Here is a 10,711-nt window from a genome sequence, read left to right as displayed (position 1 = left end):
TGACTGCTCCTAGGCCCCAGGAGCTGCTCGGGCTGAAGCCACGTTTACACGTGCCCGTCTATTTAAAAAAACTGTGATATTTCTCTACGTTTTTGCCTTGCATTTACACATAAACCCACAAAAAATGTGTTTGTTGTCCTGTGATAGACTGGTAACCTGTCCACGGTGTCGCTGCCCTCGTCCACAGTAAGCTGGGATCGGCTCCAGCGTCCCGGGACAGGATAACTGATACAGAATGTTGATGAGTGGATAGCTTAAAAGAGTAGTTTTAGATTTCCAACTGCATGCATGCAGTCAAAGCAATGTGTATTCGCATGTAAATTACCATCAAAAGCAACAACGTGTTCTTTTAAAAGAATATTCCAGGCTGTATAATACAGCATCAACTCACCTCCACCAAGCAACGTGAGAATAGAACTCCCTCTGCTGGCTACATCTGAAATGTAATCGTTTTTTAAATCGATGATTCTTATATTGATTCTATTATTTATTTCTTCTTTTTATTCCGTTTGCATTTAGTGACATTTTTAAAAGCTAAATCTGTGTGTATTATATACTGAGTTTTTGAATCATATTCTTTTCTTTTTTTTTAATCGATGGGGCTGACGTTGTCAAATCCGACTACATTTCCCATCAGCCCACGGGCGTCCTGCCAGATTGATGACGTATATTTTAGTGGACCGCAGAAAGGCGACACAGCTGACCCAAAAACTGTGTCGATGGACGGAGTGTAAAAAGAAAACAATGTCGTTTTAGTCCCTTTATGTGAATGAGTTGTAGTTTAATGTCACCAGACTCTTCCGTCTGAATTGTATCTCCTACTTCTGGCTGCTGAAATGTTGTTTTACACGCCATTTAGACGCTGAGCTGCTTGTTTTTACTGGACAGGTGCGATATCTGATTGAAAATGACTCTTCCAGCTTTGCACCACACCGGCGTGGTTTACAGGAGGATCCTCTCACAGTTCCCACAGGACATTAGTTTAGCTTTTGCCTACGGATCCGGTGTTTTCAAACAGCATGGGACCAGCCAAGGTCAAATGGAGGTAAGACAGACCACCTGGACCAAAGACGGTTCGAGACGCCTGGTGTTTCGGATTAACTGGTTCCCCATTAACTGGACACCGACTTCCTTTGACGTCCCTCGTTTCTGATTGTCACGTGTTCAGAATTTGCCAAAAATCCGGATCTGTTCCAGTGAAAGCTATTTAACCGCATTGACAAAGTTTAATACGACCGTACCTTTTGTGTCTTTTTTTTTTTTTTAACATCTGCTATTTACTAGCACTAACTAGGGACGCTAAAGGAAGTCGGCCACCAGTTAACCGGGTAACCAGTTAATCCAGAACACCTGCTGAAAGTCTTTGGGGCAGTCAGTTTAATGAGGCTCTGAAGAAAACAAGTCTGGCTCCCTTTGCCAACGAAGATTATGTTTTCGTCTGCGTGTATTTATGTATTTACTTTTTGCAAAAAATGACTCGCCCAAGTAGCATGAAATTTTCAGTTATGATTTGTCATCGTCCAAGGATCAATAGATTCAATTTTGGAAGCTTAACGGCTAACCGTTTCTGAATAAATCTGAAAAAACTGCAAAAAAATTCCCCATACTATGTGGATGGGAGCTGCGCCTCATGAAGGAAATCAAAGGAGATCAGCTCTGTTGCCATGGAGACGCTCTCTTCTGCTTCTTTTTCGGGGTTGAAGTGCAGTTTGCCGCCATAAAATTGCATTACCGCCATCTGCTGGTTCTATCCAACACAAATCATTCAGTTTAACTTTATGGACATATGTTTTTGTCTTTTCTCCCCCAATGTGGTTCACACAGAAGAACATGCTGGACTTTGTGTTGGCGGTGGACGACCCGGTGACGTGGCACACCATGAACCTGCTGCAGAATCGTAAACACTACTCCATCCTCAAGCTGCTCGGCCCCACAAAGATCAGCGCCATCCAGAATGAACACGGCGCCTCCGTGTACTACAACACGCTGGTGCCTGTGGACGACAGGGTAAAGCACGTCTTCGTTTGTTTGTTTTATTATCGAGGCGGCGAGGCCGTGGGCCGATTCTAACACTTTTTCTTTTTCTTTTTTTATCCAGAAAAAAAAAAAGTTATATTAATTTTTTTTTTGTCATTTTTGAAAGCGAACGGCTTTTTTGTTTTTCTCTTCCCAGATAATAAAATATGGTGTAATAAGCACAGATTCGCTGATTGACGACCTCATGCATTGGAAGACCATGTACGTGGCAGGACGTCTCCACAAGCCGGTTTGTATCCTGGTGATACAATTCTATGTTGACGACACTCTGCTCAACAATACTGATGGAGGGTTTTCGTCGTAGTGTTGAGTCACTATCACTGTTTAAACGTGCTGCACCGTCACCCGGACCACACGCATGACGCTCTGCGTGCCGTTCCCGTGCAGGTGAAGATGCTGCTGCAGAGTGAGCACGGGAAGCTGCGAGCTGCTCTGGTGGCCAATCTGAAAAGTGCCGTGACCGCCTCCTTCCTCATGCTGCCGGAGAGCTTCTCCGAGGAAGACCTGTTCCTGCAGATCGCCGGGCTTTCATATGCCGGTTCGTAGCTCCTGGGATCAATGTTTTGTTTGCGTTCAGTCACTCGTAACACGGACATAATGATGCCGATTTAGATCTGACTAATCTGCATCTCGGTTCGGTTTGTTTTCTCTCTGATGACGCTCGGGCCGGTTCACATCCTCTCTGTGATGCAGCGTCAAAACAAACCAGGTTAAGAAGTGTCGTCCTCGTGCTGCTGACACTAAATCTATGCAGGCTGAATACGCGCCGACAATAGAGTGTTATATGAATTCCAGTGGTGGAAGGCAAAGCCCTGATGAGCGGGCTGATGGGTATTTTAATATCACTGACACTGTCATGCAGGATTGTGAACATCAGTAGGGAAATAAAGCGATAATAACCCTTTGGAGTTTTCTATAGAATTTGGTTATGAAATGTGAAGTACAGTCGCGATGTGCTTCACCTGATGCCACACAAGCAAGAACACACTGTATTGAAATTGGTCATTGCAACAAAAAGGACAAAAGAGTCAGTAAATACCTGGAGTGCAGTCAACAAAATAAAATCAGGGCAAAGTTGGGAGTCGCTCTTATAAAAAGTCAGATGGATCAAGAATTGCATTTTCACCAGTTCACAGTTACACACATGGTTAACAAATGAAGACAATTTAGTACTTGGGAGTACTCTTAAAAAAGGGTTTACATTAAAGATCCAATACAGGAGAAGTGAGGGCTAACCCCCTGAGGGAAAATGTCTCTTCAAGCGATGAACAGGATTAAAGTCAACGCCAGGACTCCACAGGAAGCAGCGCTGCATGCCTGAAGTCTGCAAAGAGTTTCTTGACGCGTCGGGGTAAAATATCTTGTGGACCGAGAAAACTAAGATTGATTAGGGAAGAACATGCAGCGACGCACATGTTGTGCTGAATAACAGCTTAATCCTATTTTATTTAAAAAAAAAAAAAATGGCTGAAATACTTCCCATCCAGCAAACACAAAAATATATTTAGAAATAAAAAAAGACGTTGAAAGATAAAACACGGCAGTGAAAAAACGAAAAAGATTCAGTGCACAGGAAGGTGTGAATGTAGAAGATCCAGGTTATTTATCAGAATCGAGCCACTGACGGCAGCCGTCCTGTGGTTATGGACGATCTGAAGCAGCTCTGAGGACAAACGAGCCACCATTCCTCCCGGGTGTCGTGCAGGTCGACATCCGCTGCTCCAGGAATCAGAGTTACTGCCGCTAAAGGAGGTTCGGCCAGTTATTAAAACAAGAGTCGCTGTTCTTTTTCTCCCACTGGTACTTTGAATGTTGATTATAGAAATAAAATAAGACAATAATTGTTTGTGTTCTATTATCTGAGGCACATTGTATTTCTCTCTATACTTTGGACTTGAATGTGAAAAAAATCACTAAAAGTAAAGGAATATGTTGTTTATCTTGTATTTTTGTTGTAATGGAGCTTCTTAGCATTAATTCTGGTTGCATTGGAAAAGCCTGTTTTAAAAGTCTTCTCACCACTATAATGTCTCTAGAAGAAGTTAAGCGGTGTTATATTGACGTGTTCAACCGTCTGTTCAGTTTTCTACTTCTACCGTGTGGTGACTATTTTGTCACTTCCTCTGAAGGGGATTTCAGGATGGTGATCGGGGAGGATAAATCCAAGGTGGCCAACATCGTCCGGGACAACATCCAGCACTTCAGGATCCTGTACAGTAACATCCTGCGGGACTGTCCTCAGGTGGTCTACAAGCCTCAGCACGGGAAACTGGAGGTAGAGACGCGCTTAGCTTTCATTATATCACTCCACTCGTGTTACACTTACATGAAAACGTGACGAATAAACAGGCGTCAGTGTCGGGAATTAGTTTAATGAAATGGATATGGGATCTTTTTAAGGTTTTAGAAGAAGTGAGTGATGCAGCTTTGCTTCTTGACGAACAGGATTAACTAGTAGAGTAGAGTTAAACTAGTAGAGTTTGCATTCAGCTGCTCTCGTCCAGGTTTTTTCACAATCTGCGCAGTTGAGGGTCTCTGCTGCTTCCCTGTTGAACCATCAAGCCTCCAGTTAGAGGGTTTTTCCTCCCCGACCTCTGGGTGACCTCTGCTTCCACTAGTTCAATGAGATAAATGTGGGGTTTTTTTTCACCTACGTTGACATGAAAACAGAATCCCGTGTGGTTTAGTGAACTTTTTAAAGCACCACTCCCTGTTGCAGCCACACGGTTCTCATCACCCCGGGCGTCGCGCTCGCCTGGAATAACATGTTCAGTAAGTTAAGGGCACGGTGTGTGTGTGTGTGTGTGTGTGTGTGTGTGTGTGTGCGTGCGTGTGCGTGTGTGTGTTCGTGTTCCCTGGACTATTTCTCTTATGACCTTTTACAGAGAACTGCTTCGGGGGAGTTGGCATAACGTGCAACACGAGAGATATCAATGATTAATTCCAGCTAAATGTTGCTGCAAGACACTACGTATTTGTGCTTCGTTACCTGCACTAAAAAGTTCTGCAGGTATTTCTACTTCTTTATTGAGTTTAATAAGGACTTTTCATATAACTTAGAACTTTCAGCTTCACACATTCTCCCAATTTGACTCATTTCTGGTTTTATCTTCTGATTCACACTTACAGTTTTTATTAGAAAAGTTTCGATTGGACCTTTTTCATCCCACAACGGGGGAAATTCGCTTGTTCGAGGAGCAAAACCCATAGGAAAAGAAGCAGGAAATACAAAATACTCCATACAGAAAAATATTAACACTCTACTATAAAACATTTTGACCATAAACCTACGACGTGAGTTTTGTGTTAAAAAAAAAATGCACTGGAGGTATTTTGCAGTATGGCACACTTTAGCAACAATGCTATTCAGTGATTATCAGTGGAAAACATTAAGATTGAAAACATCAAAACAATAAAGAGGAAATCATAAAGCCGAAGAATTTACTATAATGCAGCAGCAGATTAAGCACATTTAATGGCGATCATGTGATATCAATAATACTAAGACATCCTGACAGCCTCGTTATTACTTTTAATTACATTTGTGTTTTGAAAATAATGAAGTTGATGACACAAACTATGAAACAAGTTTAATCATGATCTGTCATTCCTCATGGTTAAGTGTGTGTGTCCACATAGGAAAAACAGTACAAGTGCGTGCGTGCGTGCGTGCGTGCGTGCGTGTGTGCGCGTCCCATAACCACCAAAACAAGTTTAAAGAATTTTTGTTTTTACTTTAGTTCATTTCTTTGCCTGTAACTTTGACTGAACTGAAAAAGTAAATTTTCACTTCCTCTGCACAAGTACTTGTGAGAACTTTTTACCAACTCTCTAAAATATTGTTCAACGGCACGATTAAAGTATATTTTAAAAAAAAAAACGTTTCCAAAAACCTATGTAAAATATGTTCATTGGCGGCAGATCAATATTTGAGCCGTCATCAGTATTAGTTGTTTAAATTCAGTTTGGAGCCCTTATGTTCCTATTCTGTCAGATTTTGTGCTTCTTATAACCATGACTGCTCATTTTCTCTATACGATTCAACAAAACAAATCTTTGTGTTCAGACACTCTAAGACCACCAGGACGTCGTCGGTACGACCACACATCTGCAGCTGGAGCTTTTTGCTGCTGGATAAAACACACAGGAATCGTAAATGACTGCGGTACGAGTCAACGCTGTGCGTTTTGTTTGCTTCCCTGCAGGTGGATAAAAGCCCCGAGGGCCAGTTCACCCAGCTGATGGCGCTGCCGCGCACGCTCCAGCAGAGGATCACCAAGCTGGTGGATCCTCCGGGGAAGAACCGCGACGTGGAGGAGATCCTGCTGCAGGTGGCTCAGGACCCCGACTGTGGGGCGGTGGTACAACAAGGTGAGGAGGAGGGAGGAGGACGAGGGAGGAGGGAGGACGAGGCAGTGACGTCTTCAACCAGTCAGGCTGAGATTTCAAATCCAAGACAATAAAAGCGAGGAGACTTCCTCTCTACAGCGAGACAGAAGCAGCTGTGGAGCTCCATGTGGCTCTTTAGTCCCTCTGGAGTGGCTCCCTTAAGCTTCCACTATATTATACTTTAGTATTACTATATTTATTTAATTTATTTACACACCAGAGTCATTTTCAAAATGACTGCAGTCTCTTGGCTGAAAAGGGGCTATAAAAAGCTAAAACCACAAGAAACGGGGGTAAAAAAGTAAAATGACTCGAATTTCTAAAACTAAAGAAAAAAAACGTGTTAAACTGGTTTTTTTTAATTTAAAAAAAAAAAGAGTCCAAAAACACGGAAATGTGTAAAAAAGTGGAAAACTGCTAGAATGAGGTCCAAAAACGACAAAAACATTTAGTGAAATGTTTCCCATCCTGAATTGTGATTGAAACTTCATAAATGCAACATCAAATCTAAAACTATATCTGAACCTTCATAAGCTCCGTCCGGCTCATTTAAAAAGTTAAACTAGATTTGGTGGAAATTCACTCGACGTGTCCTCTGGTCATAAAGGCTGCAGGAGCAGGAGGGAGGAGATCTAACGTCGTACTTACATGTTTGTTTGTGTTTTTGTTCCTCTCCAGGCATCTCTTCCATTACGAAATCCTCCAGTATCACTCAGAGTGTGAAAGGCATTGCTACAGCAGGTAAGAGCTTCCTGAACAAAACATCCATCAGTTTTATTTTGTGTAGAAACGAGCTGATCGAAACCAACAAAATATTAATGAGAGGCTGAATTCACAGTGATGTTGTGGAGCGTTTCTTCATTTTATATCGTCCAACGGGCTGCCGGGCTTCATGTTCTGGTTTGACGTTAAACATTCTAGTCACTCATTTGTTGTTGTTGTTTTTTTTTATTTTTTATTAATATTTGATATTGTAGAAACATGTTGAAGTTGTGAAGTGCAAAAAGTAGTTTAAACTCACAAAAGTGATTTGCACACATAGTTTCAGGATCCCTCATCTTTAAGTTGATCCTCCAAACGGCCATTATTAGGATCAATAGTGGACGTCTATATATATACATATAATAAAATTTTGCTCTTTTGGTGACTGATTCTTCTCCATCTTTGTTTTTATGTGTTAAAATAAGAAAGTCATGTTAAAAGTGTTTGATCCAAAATGAATTAATATACTAAAGATAAAACAAACTGGACTCAAATGCTTATTTTAGAGCTCTTATGGTTCGGTGTTGTGTGAACATTACTGATACATGAAAGTACTGATTTATCTCCGGCGGGTTCAATATGAACGTTGGATGTGACCACCCTGACTCAGCTGCATCAACCTGCGCTCCACTCGTGCATCAACAAGCGTCCGTCGTTGGTTTATTCTTTCGATATTTGCCGACCACAGCAGCCTTGCAGCGCCCGACAGGAGCTGCAGCCTTGAAGATGCATCACAAATTTGCCACAGGATGAATCTCACTTAAATCCATAAGCTTCCCCATTATTTTTATTGCTTTAATTGCTTGTAACATCTACCAGGGCTCCTGTTATTCAAGTGGTCATAATCTTATGGCTGAGTGGTGCCCGCTGAATGACTTTGCTTAAGTCACATATTTTTGCCGCCTCGGCACTTTCAAGTTCCTTCACACCATTAATCTGATGAAATGCCCCCGACCTCCATTTGGACCAATTCGGACTTCAGCTTCCACACGAGGAGGCAGAATGAGATGATGAGGCTTGAAAAAGAAAAAAAAAAAAACCTGCATTAAAACATTTTTGTTTCATCTCAGCTTGAAAATTCACAACTTTCCGCTCAATTGTCCCTGAAAATCTCTGAAGGCAGAACCACACAGACGCTACAAACACTAGTAGAATTCAAGGTGGCCTCAGATCCTCATGGTTCCATGACTCTGTTGACGCTCTGCTGTTCCCCTGCAGGTCTGTGGAAGACGGTGTCCTACAGCTCCAAGAAGCTGCTGAAGATGTGGAAGGGCTGGAGGAGGAAGCCGACTGTCTCTCAGATCTCCTGATGTCCCCGAACAGAACTTCTCCATCCTAACGACCCCACAGTGGTCCCATTCCCATTCCCATTCCCATTCCCATTCCCATTCACATTCACATTCACATTTCTTTAGTTTACCCTGACGAACTCTAGTTGGAGCAGTCAACCCTGTGGCAGTATCACGTACCAGCCGACCCGTATCCTCCCTTTCCTCATCCAGTTCTAAAGAATCAAAGCCGACGTTTGCTGCTGCTGCCCGTCGGGCCGCAGTGACTCGTGGAGTTCCGCTGAGCGAGCTGCGGTTTGAATCCCGACGGTTTTATGAACACAATCGTGTCGGGACATCGTCTCTTTGAGTGTGTTTTTGTGTTTCCCAGAGGAACGATGGTGGACAGAGCAGATCCTGGAAGTATTACTAAAGTAATGTGACTGAGGCGGGAGCATCTTCCTCTTCCTCTTCCTCTTCCTCACCTCGCCAAAGAGTTTTAGGACTTTTCCACTGATTCGGGAGGTTTTGTGACGAGTCGCCCTTCATATCACACTGGTTCAGAAGGCTGGTGGTTTGTCCCATCACTACTAATACAGTGTTTTAATTCTTTAATGTCGGAGTGTTGAACTCAGGGTTCTCCTCCTGAGACCCAAACTGATTTTATAATCGTGTTCTGGACGACCCAAAATGGTCCCGGGAGGTTAAAATGAGTAGAAATTGCTTAAAAGCCGTCGTCTTCAGTAAAGATCGCTCTTCAACAATAGTCCAACTGCTGTACAACCCAAAGTCGTGTCCACCTATGTGGACATCGGGTCCTGGAAGGTTAAATAAAGTTTTTAAACGGGTCGGAAACTCAAGTAACATGAGTGCAATTGCAACACAACATTTCATTACAATACTACATGATTTACAACTTTTTGTATTTTGTCGCATCAAGAATCTCACTTGGTCACACGGTGGTGCAGTGGTTAAGCACTTTGTCATTGTAGGAAGGTTGTAGGTTCAAATCCACATGTTTTGTTGGATTTTCTCTGGCGGTGCTAAAACATCTGGCCTGAGGTTTATCGGTGCGTCAGCTGGTCTCTGGGTCAGTGAACTTAAGACTCTTAAGGTTTTATAGAAGATAGTACCTCTCATTAAAGTACAAACGTGGGTCTTTCTGCACAGTTTGCATGTTCTCCTCATGGACGGATGTTCTGAAGAAGATGTGATGGTGCACTTTGTTCGGTTGGAGACGGAAGCCTGTTGCTTCTCAACATGGACGAGTGAAGTTTTCACAAGTGCAACCTGAGCCTTTGGAGGTTCCCGGGTCTTTAAAACCGCCGAGCTGATGGACTGCAGCCTTGCTTCTTTAACCGCGAGACCTAATTAGTGGGGTTCTCTTTTTAACATTTGCACTTTGCAATGTTCATCTCTCAGATTTTCTATCTTTGACACCAAGAGGAGAAAGGAAAGTGGATTTGTGTTGCCAAATTACGTGTTTTTCTTCTGATGTCACCTCATAAACGTCCCTACAAACTGTCCCATGTGACGGAATTCAAAGAAGGGAAAAAAAAACTAAAAACGTGAAACCATCCATCCTGAGTCCAAACAGACGAACGTCATCTGTGTGTTAAGACACAGTCTGGAGAGAAAATACAAAAACTCTGCGTAGAGGACGGATGGTGGACAGAGAGGACGTCTGAATTTTGCAGATGTGGAGAATGAAACGCCTCTTAACCCTGAACCCAGTCATTTCACGAGCTTCTCACAAACACCTTTTTTCTTTCTTCTTCTAATTCTGCTAAAATAAAAGAAGTCTGATGACCCAACGGTGGGTTTGTGATCAGCTCGTTCAGTGTTGCTTGTCTTTTGTCTCTGTTTTTCATTTCAGAGCTTTTCGGATGTTTCGAACTTTTAGTTTTACATAAAATTTCTCCATGTAACTTTGACACCCATTGAAAATATCACTGTGACACACTGAAGGGAAACTTGCATCAAAATAATCCAAGACGGGATTATATTCAGCTGTAATTCAACGTCTTCACAGCTCTAACATGACATATTAATAAAAAATAGAACAAAAACATCTCTGGCCGATTTGTGACACTTCTTCTGATATGAGTCCATTTTCTGCTGCATTAAAGTTTAATTACTAGAATAATGAAATATTACATGCATGTAACTCAAGATGGCTGAAATAAAAAATACAAACATGAACAAAACAATGCAACAGAAGAGAAATTCTCAATATTAGATTTTAAATACCAGAA

General features: G+C 42.2%; 1 protein-coding gene across 1 annotated transcript; it reads left to right on the top strand.

Annotated features, from left to right (window-relative positions):
- The first annotated feature begins 667 nt into the window (after positions 1–667).
- Positions 668–10,505, top strand: tamm41 (TAM41 mitochondrial translocator assembly and maintenance homolog). The gene is made up of 8 exons (XM_080462043.1): positions 668–1,045; positions 1,825–2,007; positions 2,174–2,266; positions 2,425–2,575; positions 4,167–4,312; positions 6,243–6,408; positions 7,105–7,167; positions 8,407–10,505. Exons 1-8 carry the CDS (start codon positions 908–910, stop codon positions 8,496–8,498), a joined length of 1,032 nt encoding a protein of 343 aa, XP_080318169.1. The 5' UTR covers positions 668–907; the 3' UTR covers positions 8,499–10,505.
- The last annotated feature ends 206 nt before the right edge of the window (positions 10,506–10,711 follow it).

This window comes from Lipophrys pholis, assembly GCF_963383615.2.
Source record: "Lipophrys pholis genome assembly, chromosome: 4".
Classification (NCBI taxonomy): Eukaryota; Metazoa; Chordata; class Actinopteri; order Blenniiformes; family Blenniidae; genus Lipophrys; species Lipophrys pholis.
This window is presented reverse-complemented; position numbering and strand designations above follow the sequence as displayed.

Coding starts and splice junctions, on each gene's coding strand:
- tamm41 (XM_080462043.1), top strand. CDS start 908: ATGACTCTTCCAGCTTTGCACCACACCGGCGTGGTTTACAGGAGGATC. Junction 2,267..2,424: donor CAGGACGTCTCCACAAGCCG/GTTTGTATCCTG, acceptor GTTCCCGTGCAG/GTGAAGATGCTGCTGCAGAG. Junction 6,409..7,104: donor TGGGGCGGTGGTACAACAAG/GTGAGGAGGAGG, acceptor GTTCCTCTCCAG/GCATCTCTTCCATTACGAAA.